Source organism: Chelonoidis abingdonii, chromosome 5 (assembly GCF_003597395.2).
Source record: "Chelonoidis abingdonii isolate Lonesome George chromosome 5, CheloAbing_2.0, whole genome shotgun sequence".
Classification (NCBI taxonomy): Eukaryota; Metazoa; Chordata; order Testudines; family Testudinidae; genus Chelonoidis; species Chelonoidis abingdonii.
The window spans coordinates 115,410,969-115,433,216 of record NC_133773.1 but is presented as its reverse complement, the minus strand read 5'-3'; the positions used below and the strand labels follow the sequence as shown (position 1 = coordinate 115,433,216).

Sequence of the window (22,248 nt, the reverse complement as noted above, 5' to 3'; positions counted from 1 at the left end):
CATGCATCTGACGAAGTGGGTATTCATCCACGAAAGCTCATGCTCCAATACGTCTGTTAGTCTATAAGGTGCCACAGGACTCTTTGCTGCATATATAAACTGGTGACATACAGGTCCTGGAAATCACTGTATGATGTATGTATGGGTTGGGTACAAAGTTGTAGATGTGTGTTGTAAATGTGTTCTTAATATATGTGTTGGAAAACAGAACATAAAACTCAGTCTGCCCTAGACAAAGGAATATGTATTCGCCAGTCTGATTGGCTTGGTTACCAGCAGAAGACAATGGAAGTACATTTACATATAAGATAAACGAAGCCATCAAGCTAAATGAGCAGGGGAGAAGAGCATTTAACAATCATGCTGAGGGTCAAATCTGCACCCCAGGAAACCTTCCTGGCTCTTGAGGCAGAGACAATGGAGTTTGAGTAATATAAGGGGAGAAGAAAAGATTTTTTTTTAGTTATCCATCACTGACGGGACAACAGGATACAGCACCTACAAAAGATGGATCCTCTTGGCCTGAAAGGCAAGAGCCGCTGGAAACTTTATACAGAGACAAACTGCTTGGGCAAAAATTGTAACTTGCTAAAATTAAGTTTTAGTCACTAGAAAGCATGTTTTGTTTTGTTTGTAACCAGCCCAATCTCTTTTATTCTTGCCTAGTACCACTTAAAACTCTGTACTCTAACTTTTTCTTATTTTGTTTCAAAACTATCTCAATGCTGGTATATTAAAGTGAAGTGAGAGTCTTCAGCTGAACCAACTGGCAGAGTCCTGAAGAGTTTGCTGGCCTGACACACAGCTAAGCAACAGCAAAACTCATTTACTGAGGCTGAAGGATAACACAGTGGCTCAGAATTCTGGGTGTCCTGAGCAGGATGTCAGTCTTCTCTGCAGCTACCTTGGTTTTGCCTAGCCTGGATGTGAGCAGACACATTGAAAAGCCACACTCAAGTCACTATGTCCTCACTGGTGCTGCGCTCACCACTGAGAGTTGCTAGGATTTCAGAGGGCGTATCCCATAGTTTTGTGCTGCACTAAGCTGAGACATTAACTATTGGAGAATTTATAGAAGGCACCAAAGGACTATCAGGATTCAAAGGATTTATCTTGCATCCTCACTGCAAAGTGGGCTGGTAAATAGCCCATCTGAAAGCAGAACCCAGATTTTAGACTATACCACTGGACAGGCCAACTAGCTGAGGCTGAAAGCACCACTCAACTTGGGCCAGAGGATTTTATATGTGGATGTAAGAATCTGAGTAAGAATCTGGGTTAATGTTATAGTGAAAACATACCCAGATATTCTTCTCAACTTGACCAGTCCCTGAGTTTTATATCTGGGAAACCTCTAGCCCAAGCAAAGACATCGACTTTCCAAAGTGCAGAGGGGGAGCGGAAGGGGGCGTTGGGAGGTGCGGGGTCGACCCAGGCCCCACCCCTTCACTTTGCCCAAGGCCCCAACCCTGCCCCGCCTTTTTCCACCTAGTTCCACCCCCTCCCCTGAGCGTGCTGCATGCTCGCTTTCCCCTCCCTCAGACCCTCCTGCCTGCATGCCATGAAACAGCTGATAATGGCAAGTGGGACGCGCTGATCCACGGGGCCTGTCAGTGAGCAGGATGTGCTGGGAGTGGGGCAGGCAGCTGATAGAGGGGCTGCTAGTGGGTGCTCATTACCTACCGTTTTCCCCCATGGGTTCTCCAGGCCCAGAGCACTCATGGAGTCAGCACCTATGAGCCCAAGGCTACTTACTGAGACCACATGGCCTAGAAAGGAGAGTCTGGGCATCTACCCTCCTTCTGTGCAGCAGCTTTGCAATAGGTAGGAACCTTAAGGCTTCACCCATACGATACCCTTAATGAGACTCTGGGTGTGGTTACTGCTTGACATCTTTAGCTCTTTCCAGAGGGAGTTTATCCAGGAAGTCATATGCTTCAGTAATACCCAACGTGCAAGGCGGCACTGTTTGTCATATGATCTTTTAACATAAAATCCCTTTTTTCCAAGTTCTTCAGTTTACCAGTTGAGTGGTATAAGTGTTCAGTCACTGAATACAATCGTGGCCATTAGCAGTTACACGTCTTTACTTTGCATACTATAAAAATCTATTTCAATTTTAGTTTTTAAATGCACTAGCATTTTGTATGTACTTGCAGTCTTATTTATTAATTAGTTAAAAATTATTTCAGGTGGGGAATGACCAAAATGTCCCCTTAAGCCCAAATGAGGCATGCAACTACCTTATCGTGAATGCATAAGTGTGGCACAGAAAAACTACAGATATCCACCTCCAGTTGGATTTAGATTAAATGTATGAGAGGACCTATTTTTTTTCTAAGGGTAGCACTTGTGTGCTCAAGATCAGGGTGACTACCATCTGCTCCATTCCATCCAAATTTGATGTAGTCCTCGAGCTCCTGGCCAACTGCCAAAGTTACCCCCAGCTGAGAAAAGTTTTTATGTCTCTGGTTTAAGCAAACAGCATTATTAATTACTGTACAAGTTTCTGTGAGGTCGTATAATAAGCTAATCACTATATTAAATAGCTAGGATTACATATAACCTCAGGAAATGTAAAATAATCCAAGTTTAATTCAAATAAGAAATATATAAAATAACTCCTTATACCCTTTTTGACCCAGACATGAAGGATAATACAAGTATTATCCCTTGCATACTCACCCACTTTAAAAAAAAAAAACCTAACAACAATACAATCACTCTTTGCACCCATCTTCTCCTCCCTTTTAAACTCTGGTCTCATTTTGTTGACCATAATCATAACTTCTCATTAACTGAAAAGAAAGGCTCTGAAATCGATGCAAATGTTTATCTGCAAATTGCTCAGTGGTGGATACTCAGAGTGCATGGCTGTTATTTTTATTCTCCCATGCCTCAGTCAAAGCGTGTACTTCTGCAAAGAGTGTGAGCTCCATACAGGTAATCTCAGCTTCTGCTGCTAGATCCAACTATGACTGTTCCGAAATGCATTTTATGTAAATTTCACACCTATTGGGCTCCATGGAGAAGAGATTGTATTATGATTGTACCTTGAAACATCAACAGAGCAGAATTATTTTTTACAATATTTTAGTTAAGAAACAGTAAATAGTGTTCAATAATTGCTTCTTTTGTGTTCCACTTACCCACAATAGAAGAGCACAACACAGGCATAAGCCAAGACTCCTTGTACTTTTATTGAGCTTGTTACGACTCTGATGAGCTGTTTTAAAAATAAAAGTTCAACAGTTCAGGCACATAGATTAATAATTAATAGAATAAAGAGGACATTTACATCGAGTGAAGTTTGACAAAAAATAAGAACATTCATACTAAGGACAATTAACTTTGTGATGTTCTATATTCCTCTTGATATTGCTAATTATTCAAGAATTATCTGAATAAATATTACACGACTATCTGCTATTACCTGACTATGCAACAGAGTTGTAATTCGAGTAGGGTTGTCCATTAACCGCAATTAACTCATGCAATTGACTCAAAAAATTAACCGTGATTAATCGCAGCTTTAATTGCACTGTTAAACAAGCAAATATCAATTGAAATTTATTAAATTTTGCTGGATGTCTTTCTACATTTTCATATATATTGTATTCTGTGTTGTAACTGAAATCAAAGTGTATTTTATTTTTTATTACAAATATTTGCAATGTAAAAATGAAACAAAAGAAACAGTATTTTTCAGTTCACCTCATACAAGTACTGTAGCGCAATCTTTGTCGCGAAAGTGCAACTTAGAAATGTATATTTTTTTGTTATATAACTGCACTCAAAAACAAAACAGTGTGATTAATTGCCTGACAGCCCTAAATTCTAGTTATAACTCTACAGTCTGTTGCTATATAAATGATTTATATCAAGTTCAGCATTATGACTTCTTTGCAGAATCAAGAAAGAAATGATGGGCTGGAAGAGAAAACCAGTTATTGACACAAATATCTGAGGAAACTACCCAATATGTCTGTGTGGAAATCACATTAAAGATATTGATATAGTGAACCAGGATTGTAATGTATCACTCTGCACTAAAGAAAACTTGAGACTGAACTCTTTTGTGCACTCAGCATGATATGGAATCTATCTGCTTGCAAAGTTTGAACACCAAGAAATCACAAGTTCGTTTTCAGTGTAGCAGTTAAGGCCCCAATTCAGGAAAACAGTTAAGCTTGTGCTTAAGTCCATCCTTGTTAAGGACAGCATTTCAGCACATGCTGAACTTTAGACATGTACTTAAGTCCCATCTTGAATAGGGATGCGTTCCATAATTGAAGTCTAAGTAGGCAACTGTAATTTTGACCATAGTAGATGTTGGTCCCTGCTGAGCTTAACTAGACAAAGTTATCAGCAACACTTTTGCTCGATCCTTGTGGGACAGTATTGCAACAAAAAAACAAAAAATGTTACATCACTAATCACTCTACCAGTAACATTATGGGACTTCGCTGGCAGAGTTGGTGCTTCTGTCCAATGCCATTATAACTAAGGGCTCATCTACACAGACAAATTGAGCAGAACAATGATTGCAGAATATGGTTGTCATAAACAGATAGTCAAGGGTTAATGTCTCTTTTACCTGTAAAGGGTTAAGAAGCTCAGTAAACCTGGCTGACACCTGACCAGAGGACCAATAGGGGAACAAGATACTTTCAAATCTTGTGGGGAAAGTTCTTTGTTTGTGTCTTTGTTTTGGGCTGTTGTTAGGCACCTATGCGGAGACAAGAGGGACACGGACCATACATCCGGCTCTCCAAATCTTTCTAAATCACTTTCATGTTTCAAATTTAATATCGCAGCAAGCGATATTAGTCTGTATTGTATTTAACTAGTGAGTCTTGCGAGCACGATGTTACCTCTGTCTCTTACTTATCTAGTTAGGACGGTCCTTGCTAGATGAACTGACTACCCGTTAAGCATTTTCCATCCTGATTTTACAGAGATAATTTTTACCTTTTCTTTCTTTAATTAAAAGCTTTCTTTTTAAGAATCTGATTGATTTTCCTTGTTTTAAGAGCCAAGGAGACTGGGTCTGAACTCACTAGGGATTGGTGGGGGGAAAGGATGGGGGGATGGTTAATTCCTCCTTGTTTTAAGATCCGAGGAGTTTAAATCTATGTTCATCAGGGAATTGGTGAAGCCTCCCAAGGCAACCCAGGGAGGGGAAAGTCTGGGGTAGGGAGGGACAGGGAGTGCGCCAGACACTGAATTTCTGGGTGGTGGCAGTGTTACCAGATCTAAGCTAGTAATTAAGCTTAGAAGTGTTCATGCAGGTCCTCACTTTTGTACTCTAAAGTTCAAAGTGGAGAAAGAAAACTTGGCAATGGTATTCCAGAACAGTTCCCTTTGTAGTTCAGAATAAAAGTCACTTTATTTCAGAATAATGTACGTGCTCAGAAATCACAAAATGTACTAATTATTCCGAAATAAAGTGACTAATTCTGGAATAGCATGCCGACATAGGGGGAGGAGGGTGAAAGGGAACACAGGGAGCTAATCCAGAACAGTTTATACCACAATAGTTATTCTGATCACCTACCCTGTGCAGACAACCCCTAAGCCACTGAACATACTAGTGCAAGGAAGACTGCACTGCACTGAAGGTGTTTTATAAAAATGTTCCTACCAAGAGCCTTAAAAACCTGCACAACTGTCAGCTTCCTGGCAGCCAGCTGCTTTTGCTATTCTGACTGAACAATCAGGATACTTGCCAAAAGGAATAAATGTTCAATCAGTATGGCGGTAGCCTGTTCCAATATAATGGTCCAAGTCATTATAAATTCCATAGTAGTAATCTGCATTTAACTCTCTATGCTGGGAGGATAAACACTAACACACACATCAAGTCATGACTCTGTATCAAGTGGTATAGCTTTCCTTATGGTGAGTGCTAAATGAGATGTGTAGCGTCATTTAGATGTGTTAAAATATAAAGAGCAGCTTATTTCACATTCACATAATTTTTTCAACAAAATGAGCTGTGCAGCCTACTAACAACTATACATACATCAAACCTCTCCACAGAAGTAACAGTCAAGCCCTCTAACCTTCAGCTCACTTCCTTCCCACATAACAGGAGGTGGGGTGGGAAGGAAGGGTGTTCCAGCATGTCCAAAAGATAAAGAAACTAAGCCTTTTTTGGACCAAGGAATGGAGTGAATTCTGAAGCTGAGGGACCTTCATGTAGAACAATCTTGTGGTTAAGGCACTGAACTTGAATTTAAGAGATGTAGGTTCAATGCCTGGCTCTGCCACAGACCTCCTATGTGACTTTAGCCAAGTCACTTAATCTCTGTGCCGCATTTTTATATATAAAAAGAAGATAATGCTTCCCTACCTCACACAGGGTTGTGAGGATCAATTAATTGTTTGTGACCTACTCAGATATTAGGGTGGTTGTGGCCATATAATCAAACAGACAGCTCCCTCTCAGTTACATGAAGAAAATTCCAGCAAAAATGTATATGTTGACCTTAACTGTGGCAGCAGTGGAAAGAAAGACAGAGAGCATTTCTTAGGTAATTAAGTACCTAACTCATTTACAGGTAAAACGCAACACCATGAACTCTACCAGGAAACTTAGCAGCAGCCTGTGCAAATCCTGGGGCATTTATGCTCCCAGCATGAAGTTACATCTAATAATCACTCACTTTATTCGCTCCAGCTTCAGTTTCTATGTGACCTTAAAATAGAGCACCAAAAATAATACAGTCTCCTGGTGGCAAAGACATGGGTCCTCATCTATTTCACACTGAGTTTCTTCAGGGAAATAAAGCATTTTTCTATGACCTTGAATTAATCCTTTATCCCTAAGCAGAATTCTTACTAACCACTGAGAGATTTTTGGTCTGAAAAATGAAAATACACGACTTACTAAAACAGCCAATGGGAGAGGAATAAAACCCATTCTCCTGGAAACAGAATCGCTGTAATCTGTGTATGCCTGCAAAAAAAAAAAAAAAGAATTGGAATTTGAGCCATCTCTTCCCTATTTTGTCTTGGCACACATTCTAGGAAGGTAGCAATCACTACTAGCGTATACATTACATTGATAAAGCAGCAACTATTTAAATGTGGTAAACCACTGCTTTCACAGAAATCTACATGGATATGCAAATATAGATATCCGTGTGTGAATACAATTAACACTAATATGACTGTTAAAATTAGCCACAGAGCTCTAAATGAAGAGCAATTAGGAAATTATACCTCAAATCATGCCAAAGCATTTAAAAAATGCATTACTGCCACTTCACTTAGAGATTTTTTATTATCAATTCAGTTTTGATCCCTAAATATAACATGCAAAAATCCACACTGAAGGGGAAAAAAAGAAAAAAGGTGATTATTCAAAGCACCATTGTAGCAATTTCAATAGTCATTTCAAGTTCCTCTGTAATTAGGCTCAAGATAATACCTCTCCTTATCCCTTTTTAAAAAGTCAATTAAGGGCTTTGTTCTCATTGGTACTATAAAAGTGGTCTACTTTGCCTGAGAATTCTCATGTGGTACTGAAATTCTCTGATGCTGAAGAACAGTTGTATCATATTAGCACTCACTTTCCTCAAGCCACCCTCACAAAAAGAAATATAAAATATACGACTTTTCAGAATTATCCAGTTTATTCCTAAAATTTGTAATATGAAGATTCCATTAGTATTCCAGGTAATTTAGACCCTCTTGTCCATAGCAAAGATTTTTACTTATGTTTCTTCATTCATAAGCTTGATAAAGGAAGATTGCTTACCAGTAATCTCAGTTCTCTGAATGTACTGCCTCTGCAGATCCACAATGTAGGAGCAACAAGCATGGCACGAGGGATTTGCATAGGCAATTCATACGGTAGTAGGAAAATTACCAATGAATGTTGTACAGATAGCATAGTTTGGTGACCTACTATAGTTAAGATTAAATGGGAAGGAAGAATAGATCTATTTTATGAAAGGCTGCAGTTAGTTCAAAATTACTCCAGGAAAACCCTGCTAAACTTGTTTAGCCAGTTTACTTCCAACATATCACATAATTAAACCTATGCGAGCATAGTTTGCTCTTAAAAATAAAAGGCAATTTACTGCAAGAAAACTGAAGAACTGAACAGAAGTTATGTGGCTAGATCATGGTGCAGTATTCATTTCGTTTTGTACGTGCATAATAGCAGGATATAATTTCAGTGTTATAGAAGAGAACATTTTCTGAATATCTGTTGGCATTGACATGTGCTGTACTGAAAACAATGACATCAGCTAATAAAAGAACATGCCCTTTTTATTTTCACGCTTACATTTTTCTGTCGACTGCTAACAAGGTCAAATGCCAGGCTGGCTCTGTACTCACTGTAGACCTGGGAAAAAAAATCCAGCACATTGGATGTGTGATTAATTTACATGAGATCACAATTTACAACACCAACAGGATTTCATTGATAAAATATTTGTGCAGGAACTGATGCATTCAATCTTGCCGTTTCATGGAGGAACATACCGCTGTATAAGTAAGGACAACTACTGTATACACATGAGCAAACAGAAGCCAATTTTCTAAAATATACCACTGTGCACGATACAATTAGATTACAGTATATACATTTACTTTTGGATTTTAGATTCACCAATACGGTATTAATAACTGTGTTAAGCCAACTGGCCATGTATATTTTGCCAGGATGATTAACATAGCCACTAAAACCCAAGTGGGATATCTGGAAGAGGATTTAGGAATGAGGAACCCCATGTTCCGGCCAAATTCCAAATAGGAAGTTATATTGGCCTGGATGCAAAAAAAGGAGTTAGCTTCAGCAGGATAGATGTCTGTTGCATTCCGGATAAATAATTAGTGTCTCTTTTGGGCCACAGAGAGACAGAGACCGGGAAAACAAACATGAAATTTATATATCATAGTGGAACAACTTCAACAAGAGAGACCTCCGTCCCGCCCGCATGTGACTTCAGACAAAATATAGGTAAGTAAATGAGTTGATTTAAATGAAAGGGGGAGGTGACTTTGGGTATGAACTTAGGATGTGGTCCTAGGATTACTTTATATTTAAAGAATATCACCCCCACATCAGAATATCTTATAATTCAATGGTACAGTACTCACCTGAGAGGTGGCAGATCCCTGTTTAAATCCTCCCCCCAGGTGGAGGGGGGGTACTTAAACCAGGGATCCCCCACATCCCAGGTGACTACCCTAATCACTGGGCCAAAAGTTATGAGTGAGGTTTTCCCTCCTCCCCTACTCCCCATCCTAGTTTATTTTGTGTCAACTCACATGAGAGGCCAGTCCAGCAGGTGAGCTCAGAAGGCACCTACTAGATTGGGCCCCAAATGCCTATCTTCTCCTGGTTTGTGAATTGCTCTGGGGCTTAGGTGAGAGAAAGATGTCCAGACACCTAGAGTGGGGCTGCAGTGTACGTGTTCAGAGGCAGAAACATAGGTATATAGGGAACTTTTACAGCAAAAATTTAAGTGCCAGTTAAGGGGTTCAGTGGGAGTTTTGTACATTGTAGAGGTCCTGAAACTGGGACTTATGCATCTAACTCCTTTTGTGCATCCAGCCATTCTGCCTATCCAAAATGTCCTCAACAATGTCAATTTGATATAGCACCCTACATTTTCTTGAGTTAGGTGTTGTGATGCATTGCTGCATCCTGCTTAACGATTGTGCCTCGCACCTTGTGCTGACTGCATTTCAGTGATGGAATTATTTTTGTGCATATACACACACACACACACAGTTTTGAGGGTCTCTTTATGAAAGACACTATGTAAATGTCAGGTATTGGTTACCTAATTAATTCTTGCAAACAATTAGCAGCAACACAAAGTAATACAAGACAATCTCTATGGTCTTAATATTACTCATTTAAATTGCAGATCTTTTTGAGTTAAGGCCAATAGCACAAAGTAAAAAGGACGTACTGTAGTTTGAAGGTACTATGATTTTTACATTTAGTTAATAGTTTAAATTAGAAGCTGCATGAAAGCATTAGACTCAAGTGAAACAAATAACTGAACCTGTAATCATATGCTGACCTAGTGATCCCATAGAATGTTATATTAGGCAGCTGGGAAGGAAAACAGGAAAGCTACTTTGACAATATTTTCAGACACTAAGGAAAACATAGCTATTTCAGGGGTAAAGGGACTGATCACCTGCTACTCCAGTAAACTTCAGTTAGCACTGCATGTGCTCAGCACCTCTGAAAATTAGGCGCAATGGCTATAAACCTTTAGAATCTACATGTAATATGGTAAAGGAATGTGTTATATAATAAACCTTGCAGGACGGTCTATAACTGATTCAGCACATTGAAACATGTATTTCTGGCTATCATTTCATTATTCCTGTTTTCTGTACTTTTTACATGAAAGTAGGGCATGCATAAATGCCTCTGGCATAAGGGAGCTTATTAAATGCATCTATTAAACTTGTTTCTACACCATATACTGTAGTTACTTTAGGAAGTTTTGACCTCGCTTCTTTAAAAGAGGATTTAGGTAGTGAGAAGAAAATGCTAATACATCTCTCAAATTTACAAAGGGGCACTTGAGTCCACACATCGGTTTCTAAGGGTTTGTCTACACTTTAAACGATACAGCAACACAACAGCACTGCTGTAGTGCTTCAGTGTAGACACTACTTATACTGACGGGAAGAGTTCTCTCATCAGAATAGGTAATCCATCTCCCCAATAGGCAGTAGGCCGGGTGGACAGAAGAGAAGAAGGTTACTCACCTTGTACAGTAACTGAGGTTCTTCAAGATGGCTGTCCCTATGGGTTCTCCACTTTAGGTGTCTTGACGGCTTGCACTTGTAATCAGAGATTTATGGTAGCAGTGCCCAGTTGAGCCACGCATGTGCCGTAGCTGACTCATGCTGGTCTGAGCGGTTACATAGTACTGTGGAGGCAACCATCCCCCTGTTCCTTCTCTATTTCAGATAATTGGCCTGAAACTCTGAAACAGAGGGGAGAAGGGATGGTAGTGGAGCACCCACAGGAACAACTATCTTGAAGAACATCAGTTATTGCACAAGGTGACTAACCTCCTCCTCTTCTTCAAGGAGTGTTCCTGTGAGTGCTTCACTTTAGGTGACTGTTGAGCAGTGCCCATCAGTGGAGGAGCGGGATTTTGTAGTTGGTCTATTGATGGTGGATAATGCTTAAGTCCAAAGTGAGCATCTGATTCTGATTGTTGTTCTAAAGCATAATGTTTAGTGAAAGTATGGAGTGATGCCCAAGTAGCTGCTCTGCAAATGTCAGTGACAGGCTACAGATGCTGCCAGTGCTCTAGTGGAGTGTGCGCGAACTCCCGGTGGAGGTTGTAAATTGCTGTTCTGGTAGCACAAATGGATACATCCAGATGGCCATTTGGATAGTCTGATTTTGAGACAGTTTGATCCACTGAGTGTTCTGTTAGGAAAACAAATAGTCCAGGTGATTTTCTAAATGTTTTTGTTCTTTCAATGTAGAAAGCTAATGCTCTATGAACATCCAGCGTCTGGAGTGAGGCCTCCGTCCCGCCCGCATGTGGCTTCAGACAAAATATCGGTAAGCAAATGAGTTGATTTAAATGAAAGGGGGAGGTGACTTTGGGTATGAACTTAGGATGTGGTCCTAGGATTACTTTATATTAAAAGAATGTTGCATAAGGTGGGTGTGCCATTAAGGCACCTAATTCTCCCGCCCATCTTGTGGACGTGATGGCAATGAGGAAAGCCACTTTCATTGATAAGTGCAACAAAGAGGAAGTTGGAAGGGGTTCAAACAGTCTTCCCATGAGTCCGTGCAGAACAAAGTTGAGGTCCCACATGGGGGGGATGAGTGTTTTCAATGCCTTCAAGGAAGCATTTAATCATCAGGTGAGCAAATATAGTGACCCTGTCCATCTTGCCACGGAAGGATGTAATAGCAGCCAAGTGTACTCTGATGGAGCTTGTGGATAGCCCCGAATTTTTAAGTCCTAGTACATAGTTGAGGATCCTCGGTAGGGGGGCCAACTGTGGTAAGATCTGTTTGTCTTGGCACCATGTTCAGAATCGTTTCCACTTACAGATATATGTTTTTCTTGTATTTAAGTCTCCGATTGTTCGGTAATATATCTTTTACTTCCTCAGAACAGGCCTTCTCGACCCCAGTCAGCCATGGAGTAACCAGGACTTAAGGTGGAGTACCGCAAGGTTGGGCTGACAGATGCATCCCACATCTTGTGATAGAAGGTGAGGTACTAAGGGAAGGGTTCGAGGTGGTTTCACTGTCATCTGATGCAGCTATGGGAACCACATTTGTCTGGACCATGTGGGTACAATGAGAATGACCCTAGACTTGTCCTGCCCGATCTTGTGAATGACTCTGCTTAGAAGTACAGTTGGAGGAAATGCATACATCAGTGGCGCCTCCCATTTTATGAGGAAAGCATCGCCTAGGGAGTAGAGGCCCAATCTCACTCTGGAAAAATATTTTAGGCATTTGGCATTCTGAGCTGTTGCAAATAGATCTATGGTGGGGATCCCCCATAGTTTGAATATGAATTTCACAATTCCTCAATTCATCTCCCACTTGTGGGTTTGTGAAAAATCGCCACTCTTGTATTCTGACATCCTGACAGATAGGATGCCGATATCTCTATGTTGTTGGTTATGCACCAATTACAAAGGTGTACTGCTTCTGTACATAGGGAGTATGACTGTGTTCCCCCTTGGCGGTTTACATAAAACATGCATGCTCTATTGTCCATGAGGATCTTGATAGCATTGCTCTTGATTAGAGGGAGAAATTAGAGGGTTGCATGCATTTCTGACTGCCCTTTGCTCCAGTAAATTTATGTGCAGGTTCGACTCTGCTGAGGACCAGTAGCCTTGGATTGTATTGTTGAGTAGATATGCCTCTCCAACCTATTAGGAAAGCATCTGTCATGATTGTCATGATTGGAGTTCTTTGTTGGAAAGGGACTCTCTGAGCAGACTTTTTTTTGGTTGTGTCCACCATGTTAATGAGTCTTTTACTCTGCGTGGCATTGTGAGGCGTCTGTTGAGAGTGTGTCTGTGTGGTATATATACTGTTCAAAGCCAGGCCTGCAAACATCTCATGTGGAGTCTGGCATATTTTACAACAAACGTCGCTGACATATGCCCCAAGAGTTTTACGCATGTTCTGGCAGACGTTTGTGGGCTATCCATCGTTGAATTTAAGTTTACTAGAGTGAGAAAGCATTGTTGGGCAAACATTTCTGTTGCCGTGAGATAATCGAGGTAGGTTCTTATGAATTCTACCTTTTGGACAGGAACCAGTGTGGACTTTTGTGCGGCATTTATTGCTTCTTGCTGTGTTGGTGTCCTTATAAAGCAATGTATAAAGTATGGAAATATCACTCCTTGTCTGCAGAGCTGAGCTGCAATGACAGTGAGAACCTTGGAAAAAAACCCTTGCGGCAGTGGGAAGGCTGAAGGGTAGTACTCTGTACTGGAAATACTGTTTTCTTAGGGTCAGTCTCAGGAATTTTCTGTGTGATGGGTGAATTGTAATATGAAAATAAGTGTCCTGAAGTTCGAGGGCCAAAAGCCAATCTTCCTTCTCTAATGCCAGAATTATTGTGGTTAGAGTCACCATTTTGAAACGTTCTTTTCTCACGAATTTGTTGAGTTTTCATAAATCCAGGATGGGTCTCCACACAGCAGTCTTTTTATGAGTTAGTCAAAAAAAATAATGTGTATAAAAACCTCTCCCCTTGTGTTGCACTGGTATGAGTTCCACGATAACTACTTGGACAAGGTGGTTTATTTCCTGTTGTAACGAGTGCTCATAAGAGGGGTCCCTGAAAAGGGATGGGAAGAGGTGTGGGTAGGTGGGATAGAAGTAAAGGGGATGGAGTAACCCTTCTGGATAATCTCTAAAACCCATTTGTCTGTTGTGATGGTGATCCAGACTAGGTAGTATGGTGAAAGGTGGTCTCTGAATGGGTGGTGGATTGCTTCTGATTCCGGAATCAGAGAGTGTGGAGGTCTCAAGCCCTTGACCACACCTTCAAAATGATTGTCTAGAGCTGAATGATTGAGACATCGAAGGCTGATCTTGGTTCTGCCAACATCTATACTGTCTTTGTTTAAGCAGTTGGTTGTACTGTCTTTGGGGCTGAGAGCGTGGGGTAGCCCGGAATCTCTGGTTGTAAAACCTGCCTTATTTTTGTTTGCAGGTACGTAGATGCCCAGAGTTTTTAAGGTCACCCTGGAGTCCTTTAAGGTCTGTAAGGACACATCAGTTTTGACAGCTAACAGTTTTTGACCCTCGAAGAGTAAGTCCTCAACCATTGCCTGGACCTCCCTTGGGAATCCAGAAAGATGGAGCCAGGATGCACAGTGCATGATCACGAATGTGGCAATAGATCATGTTGCCATGTCTGCAGAGTCAAGGGAGTCCTGTAGGGCTGTCCTGGCAATGAGACACCCCTCAAATGTTTGCCTTATATTTTTCTTTTTTATCATCTGGCAAATTTTCAATAAATTCAAACATTTTGGAGAACAGATTGTGTGTATATTTAGCCAGCAGGGCCACACAGTTAGCTTGTGGAACTGAACAGTAGCTGAGGAATAGGCTATCCACCCAAAAAGGTCTTGCCTTTCCATTCCTTATCATATGGGGTCATTCAGGACTGGTGTTGTTTCCCCTTCGATTGATTGCCTTCACCATTAAGGAGTTTGGAGTAGGGTGTGTAAATAAAAATTCAGCTCCTTTTGTTGGCACATAATATTTTTTTTGTCAGATCTCTTATGCGAGGTGGTGAAGTAGCTGGAGTCTGCCAAATGATCTTCCCAGGCTCCATAATAGCATCATTTATCGCAGGGCTCTTTTTGCCAATGGGGATGCCTGGAGTATGTCCAGGAGCTTAAGTTGGGCTTCTGGCAGCTGTGTAAATCGAACACCTAGGGATTAAGCAACCCTTCTGAAGAAGTTCTGAAAAGATTTGAAATCATCCCCTATAGTAGGGGGTAGTGGCATTTGGTTTCATCTGGTGATGAAGATAAGAGGTAAGCAGATAGTGAAGTGTCATGTATGGCTATGTCCTCGGGTTCTTCAGTGTCTTCCTCTTGTGTTTCTGAGGGTGCTGTGATGGTTGGTGAAGGGATCGGGCTATTCTGGACCTAGGTGGACTAGGGGGCCTGAAGTTTTGGTTGCCCATGGATTCCAGTATCACCAGTTAGGTAGGAATGGTATGGGGGTGGTGCCCATGGGTGACTACTCCATTCTCGAGTCTCCACAGGTGGTGGGTTATGAGATGATCCTGGCTTGGGTGAGGAGTGTATATTACTGCATCATCCTCTTCTTCCTCATTAGTGGAGATAAGAGGGGCTGATCTGCAGGGAGTAGTCAGCTGGGTTAGTATTGATCTGGATGGGGAGCCCTTGGTGCCAAGTAGAGGAGATTCAGACACTGAGAGCACTATCAGGTCTGCATGCCTCAGGAGTTGCTGCGGTCAGGGCCAGCTCTAACTTTTTTGCCGCCTCAAGCACAAAAAAACCAAACCAAAACAAAAACACCGCCCCCGCTGAACAAAAAACGCCCGCCCCAGCACCGCCCCACCGAACCAAAAACAAAAAACCCAGTGCGGCCCTGCCAAACCAAAAACACCCCCCGAGCGCTGCCCCGCCGAACCAGAAACACCCCCCCAAATGCCGCCCCGCCAAACCAAAAAGAAACCTCCCCCCCCCGCTCGCAGCGCAACCCCCCCGAACCAACAACAAAAACACCCCCGAGCGCCACTCCACTAAACCAAAAAACAAAAACAAACAAACAAAACCCAGCACCGCTCTGCTGAACCAACCACCCCTTCCCCTCCCAAAGCGCAGCCCTGCCGAACCAAAAAGAAAATCAACACCTTCCCCTGGAGTGCTGCCCAGCCGAACCAAGATTGGCCGCCCCTTTTAAGGTGCTGCCCCAAGCACATGCTTGGTCCGCTGGTGCCTGGAGCTGGCCCTGGCTGCGGTACTGTGAGATTCGGTGCTGTGGATGGCATGGTGGACGGCCCAGGAGCATGATTTGAAACTGCCAGTGCCGAACATTTATAGCTGTGCAGCATAGGTACAGCAGGTGGTGCCATTGTACTGCTTGGGCAGAGATCTTAGTGGATGCTGAGTTGGACGGTTTCACCTTAGTGTGCGAACCTCCATTAGAGCTTGCCCACATAGTGTCTTTAGCTTGTCGGAAACTCTTGGTGCCAGACGTTCCCAGTGCCTTGCGGTCCAGCGCTCTTGGTGCTGTCAGTACTGGGGCAGATTTTTCAGTTGGAGAGCACTTTCTTTTGGGCGACTCTTGGTGCGGGGATGTCTGCGACCACTTTTTTTTTGTAGCCTTTCAAGGAGCAGGCTCCTGCTGCTGGAGCAGAGCTCCTGTCAGAGGCAGCCGCTGGCAACTGTTAGTCAGGGAGTGACTTGGACTCAGAATTGGGGGCTGGCGGCTGGCCTGAGGAATTTCTCCATCATGAGAAGCTTCACTTGGAGATCCCTGGCTTTTCTTGTCTTAGCTGCCAGCTTTCTGCAGTGTGGGCACTTTTAAGTAAATGTGTATCTTGCTGAGGCAGCGGACACGCTGAGCGTGGCCATCAGAGACCGGTATGGGGAGTGTGCAAGTCAGGCAGCGTTTAAAGCCAGCTGAGCCTGGCATGCCTGAGAGAATTGGTCTCTTGGAGAAAAACAGGGGTACACTCTGTTTGAGACTAAGGCTGTAGGCCTGTTGGAGTGATGGGTGGATAGGGAAGGTAGATTGGAAAAAAAAATTTTTTTGATGAAATTAAAGAGATTAGAGTAGGCCAAGGGGATAGGGAAGCTAACTACAACTAAGTTAACACTACCACGATGAATTATGTACTACATACTTTTTCTGAAGTAAGAGAGGGCGCTGCTGATCACTCTGACTCAAGCCAAAGGCGGCAGAGGACAAACTGGAGTATGGTTGCGTGTGCACTGCTGTGTGCACTGCTATGTAACTGCTCGGAGTGGTGTGAGACGGCTACGGAGCATGTGTGGACCAACCGGGCACTGCTATCACAAATCTCTGATTACAAGCACGGGGCATCAAGATACCTAAAGTGGAGCACCCACAGGGTCACTCCTCAAAGAAGAATTCTTTTGTCGACCTAGCAGCCTACACTACAGGTTAGATTGGCTTAAATACACCACTCAGAGGTGTGGATTTTTCACAATGCTGAGTGACGTATTTAAGCAGACAATTTTCTAGTGCAGACCAGGCCTAAGACAAATACAGCATGTGTAGTGTCTATATGTCATGTTAGCATATAACAAAACACAAATTCCATCTAGTACATTAAAGAAGGCCTATATACTATATATGCCCCAAGAAATTACAGCAATGGTAAACCAACATTAACCTACTTTATATTCAGTGCGGCAGGGACAGAAGAGAAAAAAATATTTCTGGTCTCAGTTTCTATCTTTAAAAATACACTGAAACAGAAAGATTCAACAGTCTCACAGAGAAAAAGATTTTTCTAAAACATGAATTGTATCTCACAATCCATATTGTTTAGAAAAATGTACATGCTCTGGGTGACTAAAGTAAAATATAAACATTACCTTTATGTTTTCCTGACCTAGCAACTGCCCCCAAAATGACTTGCAAATTACGCGAATTGTGGCTGTTACACAGTCACAAGTTTAATTTATGATCTGGAACTATGAATTTAGAAGCAAAGGTGTTTCAGGCACATTAAATTAATCCTCAGAAGTGCACTGTTAAGAAAATAATTACTGGAGTTTTAGGAAATAGCTTTTTTAATTTTAATATCAAAAAACATAATCCACAACATTTTCTCCATTAGACTCAATTTTTTTTTTTTTTTTTTTTTTTTTTTTTTTTTTTTTTACCTACATTTTATAGTGGTCTTTAAAAACAGAGAAATCACAACTAGAGCAAACATGTTTAGAAGTCCAATGTATACCTACATCTGCTGTAATGTCATTGAATTGTTGTTTAAATGCATGGTTTCACAAATATCACTGCAATTTCGATGCAATGACCATAGCAAACATCTGGAAACAACACCCAAAGGTGATCTGAAGTTAAGAAAAAATTAAACATCATTATACTGTACAATTTGATCCCATAAGTAAAGAAAATTTTCAATTACTGCTTAGCAACAGCAGTCAACTTTCAAAGGTACAAAGCATATATATCTATATCTATATTTATTATATCTCAGAAATGAATGGGTGACTTGCAGAGATGAAGATCACCTGAGCCTCAATTTCCTTAAGCGTCTTCCCCAGGCTGGCATAGTCTCCCTTGATATGTTCCAGCGAGAATCTAGCCATACCATTTGTTCCCACATGAAGGACAATCAACGGATTCTTCCCTGCTCCCATTAGGATCTTTTTCAGCCTCAGGTCCACATCCCGTATCTTAGCACCCAGCAGACAGCACACCCCTCTGTTGTCTGGATCAGCTCTAGTTACAGGCCTATCTTGCCAGCATAAGAAAATAACTACACTTTTCTAACAAGATTTCTTACTGGTAGATTCAAAAATGTAACTCAAAACTTTGCAAAACACATCAATGTTTATTTAGAGCGCAAGGGGATATGCTTCCATTGGAATCAATGAAATCACAATCCACAGAAAATGAAATAGTTAACAGATTATTCAGATCTTGTGATCTGAGGTCACAGGAGTCTGATTTTAAGAGTACTGCTTGCTTTTTGACTTTCAGATTGCTGTGTTGAGCAAAAGGGTATGTATGATTGCCTTACATGTGTACCTGTACTATTGTAATTACATACTAACAAGTATATAATTTAAAAATTACATGTTTTTCGATAGCGTCATTACCTGGATTCCATGAGAACTGTTCCATATTTCTTAGACATACTATCAATAATAGCACATAGTTGGTGAATCTCTCCTTTATATCTGAAAAAAAAAAAAAAAATCATCAACTCCAAATAAAATATTTATCTGTATTATGGTAGTGCCATTGTACTAGGCACTGGACACACAGTAAGAGCCAACATTGGCCCGAAATTGCTCAATCAGGTTCAGAAGGACAAAACACAGTTTGACACTTCAAGTAATTTGCAACTCAAATTCCTGCTTCCTCTAGAGTAGGCAGAGATCAGACATATCAAAGGGGTGATATGGACTCGGTGCTCCAGTGAAAGTGAATGGCCTTAAGTGAAGTTGATTGCACCACATTTAGAGGATCTCTGGTAGTCTGTCCCGAAGCAGCATTAAAAGCAAGTTGGAGGAAGCTGTCAGTTCTAGTCTCTTTAAGGTAAAACATGGTGCCACAAAGGCAGTCAAAGCTTGATATTGAATCATTTGCCATGCTGGATCAGATCATGTGTCCTCCACTATGGAAACCTGCCTATTGCAACAGATAATAGTAATACATTATATGTAGCATCTATAAACATAGTATGATAAGGCCAAGTTTATGAGGTCTTCTACTCAGCTTGCTAGCCTTTCTGTTTGGATGTAACGTAACTTTGGAACATTGCGTCCAATCAATTCCAACACTTCAGCGAAATTTTCTAAGTGGGCAGAACCCTTCTGATTGTGGTGAAAAAAAATCGGGCAAACAGAAGGGGGAAATGGATGACACATGGAGACCCTGGAACACATCTGGTTAGCAGAGATAGTAGCTTCAACTGCCTCTGTAATGATGCATAGATCAAAGAACTGGTTGATGGCAGCCATTATCACATTCCAGCCAAATACAACTTATTTCAGCTCTCCCTAGCTTGCCAATAAAGTTTCAAAATAATCACACCCTGAAGGAGAGAAAGATAAGCATGGTGAGGTAGAAGGGGGGGGAATGGAAAGGTATGGTGGAAGGGAATGCATACAGAACTCCTCGCATGGGGGACATGGGGACACACACAGAGCCTCTGGTATGACGGAAGAATTGGGGACAGAGGGAAGTGGGGCTACACACAGCCCCTGGCATGGGGATACTGGAGGACACAGAATCCCTTTCATAGGAGAGAGAGAGTTAGAAGGGGTTGTAACGAGTCCCTGAAATAGAGATGGAAGGGATGGGGCTTGTGGGGGAATAGAAGAATGCAAGAAGCCATTGGTGTGCACAATGATCTTGGCCCAGAGAAGTAATGAATGGTGCAAACCCTAGTTTCTATACTGCTTGACTGAAGAGACAATTCCGGTTTCTACCAGGTAAAAAACACACTTTTTACGACAGTTCAATATACCAGTATTACAGCAGGACCAGCATCTAAATGATGTAAGTTTTTCCAAGGATAATTCTACAAGAAAGCTTAGGGACAACCAGGCACCATTAGGTTTCGCGTGCATTCTGATGTACTTTGGCTTATATTTGACATGACAATTATCACCACTACAAAAATGATCATGCAGTTTTCAAATGACCGTTAAATAAATACTCTCTCTTTTACTGAGCAAAAAAAACTATGAAATCCTTTACTCTGTCTTGTATGTTGCATAGGAACATTAGATCAATATGTAATGTTTGATTAAAATGCAACATTGCAAAAAACGATACGCAAGACTCCACCATTGATATTACAAAAATATATGAAAATAGTGAAAGGAAAAATTCCAAAATTTGAGAAAGCATTCTGAAGTATGGCTCCTCAATGAAACCTGAAGTGGCCACAACAGGTCCAATACCTCCCCCCAAACTCTGTTCAATATGTGATGGCTCCCCATATTCTGTGTTAGGGGACACAGGAGAAGAGGTAGGAGGTGATCCTAAAGATCTGCTATTTTTGTTGTTCTTGCAGGTGAACACTATTCCACTTTCTGTCCCTCCCCGAGTTCTTCCCCTGCTCAAGGTGCCTTCTCTTCTTATCCTTTTCCTCTTAACTGCCACAACTGTTGAAGGGACAAGATGAGTAAGTTAATATCTTTTATTGGACCAACTTCTGTTGGTGAGAGAGAAACAAGCTTTCGAGTTTACACAGAGCTCTTCAGTTCTGGGAAATGAAGGCCATGTCTACACTATAAAATTAAGCAGACTTAACTTATGTCGGCATACAGCTGCCACAGCAATCACAATGCTTGTGTGTGTCTACACAGTGGGTATTCACCCACGAAAGCTCACGCACCAAAACGTCTGTTAGTCTATAAGGTGCCACAGGATTCTCTGCTACTTTACTTCTTGTGTCTTCAGTGCGCATCCTCATCAGGAGTGCTTTTAATGATTGTACCGTTGGTGTGGGACTTTGTGGGATTGCGCCTGAAAATCAAACATAAGCAATGAGGTGTCTACACTGACACTGCATTGACCTAGACATTATGCTGCTCATGGAGGTAGAGTTACTAAGTCGGCATAGTGGGGGAGTTACGCTGGTCAAGTGAAATATTAATTGTAGATGCTTTCTTAGTTGAGTCAACGTAAGCTGCCTTGCATCAACTTAACTCTGAGTGTAGATCAGACCTCGATCAAATAGATCTATTTGGGAAGTTCCTCACAGCAGGAAGATGGACGTGTCAATATCCAGAAATAAAGACCACTCATGGTGATTGAAGAAAGTCCTGCTCAGTCAACCCACCAATGTTTTCTGCTTTCCTGGAAGGTAAGCAACTCAGATGAACTGGTTATGCAAAAGATCCGGAGGCAGATTGCCGCCTGTCAGAGCTGTCTCAAGTGTGCCTGTCTCTGTCTGTTTATGTAAAACATGGTTGCAAAGTTGTTTGTTAGAAGTAGCAAGCTCTTTCTTGCTTTATGTTGGAGGAAGGCTGAACAGATCTTAACTCTCTGATATTTCTGAGAGTCTTTAGATCCTGAGGTGCCCAGAGACCATCAGTATGCAGGGACTCTCCGACCCAGGTCTGATGCATCTGTAACTAAAATGGAGAACCGGTGGGGAGGAGAGGGGTAAAGTTACCTGACACAAGACTTGAAGGGGTTAAGGTGGCTAGGTAGGCCAATTAAATGCCCAGGCTTTCCCTGGAGGAGGAGCCAAGGGGTAGCAATTAATAAGATGAGGCTCAGCTGGATGGGAACAGGAGGGGACTGTAGAAAGCCCTGGAGCTGAGAGCAGTTCGGGGTCTGCAGAGAAGTAGTCTACAGTCACTCCCTGGGAAAATGGAGGTGTGTTTGGGTCTATAGACGCAAGTATCCTACAGTTACTCCCTGGTAGGAGGGAGTTTGGGCTGGCAAATGCAGAAAAGTAGGAATGGCTCCGGGGAAAGGCAGCAAGGGACAGGATAGGGCAGACCTTGGCTGCTAATGAAAGGGCCCGA

General features: G+C 41.7%; 1 protein-coding gene across 1 annotated transcript in view; it reads right to left on the bottom strand.

Annotated features, from left to right (window-relative positions):
• The window catches only part of TAPT1 (transmembrane anterior posterior transformation 1), a 101,269-nt gene that overhangs the window by 10,162 nt on the left and 68,859 nt on the right, over positions 1 to 22,248 (bottom strand). Inside the window, 6 exon segments of the mRNA XM_032773924.2 lie at positions 3,150 to 3,226; positions 6,893 to 6,961; positions 8,300 to 8,359; positions 17,974 to 18,051; positions 18,053 to 18,084; positions 18,856 to 18,936. Coding sequence (XP_032629815.1) covers positions 3,150 to 3,226; positions 6,893 to 6,961; positions 8,300 to 8,359; positions 17,974 to 18,051; positions 18,053 to 18,084; positions 18,856 to 18,936 — 397 coding nt within the window.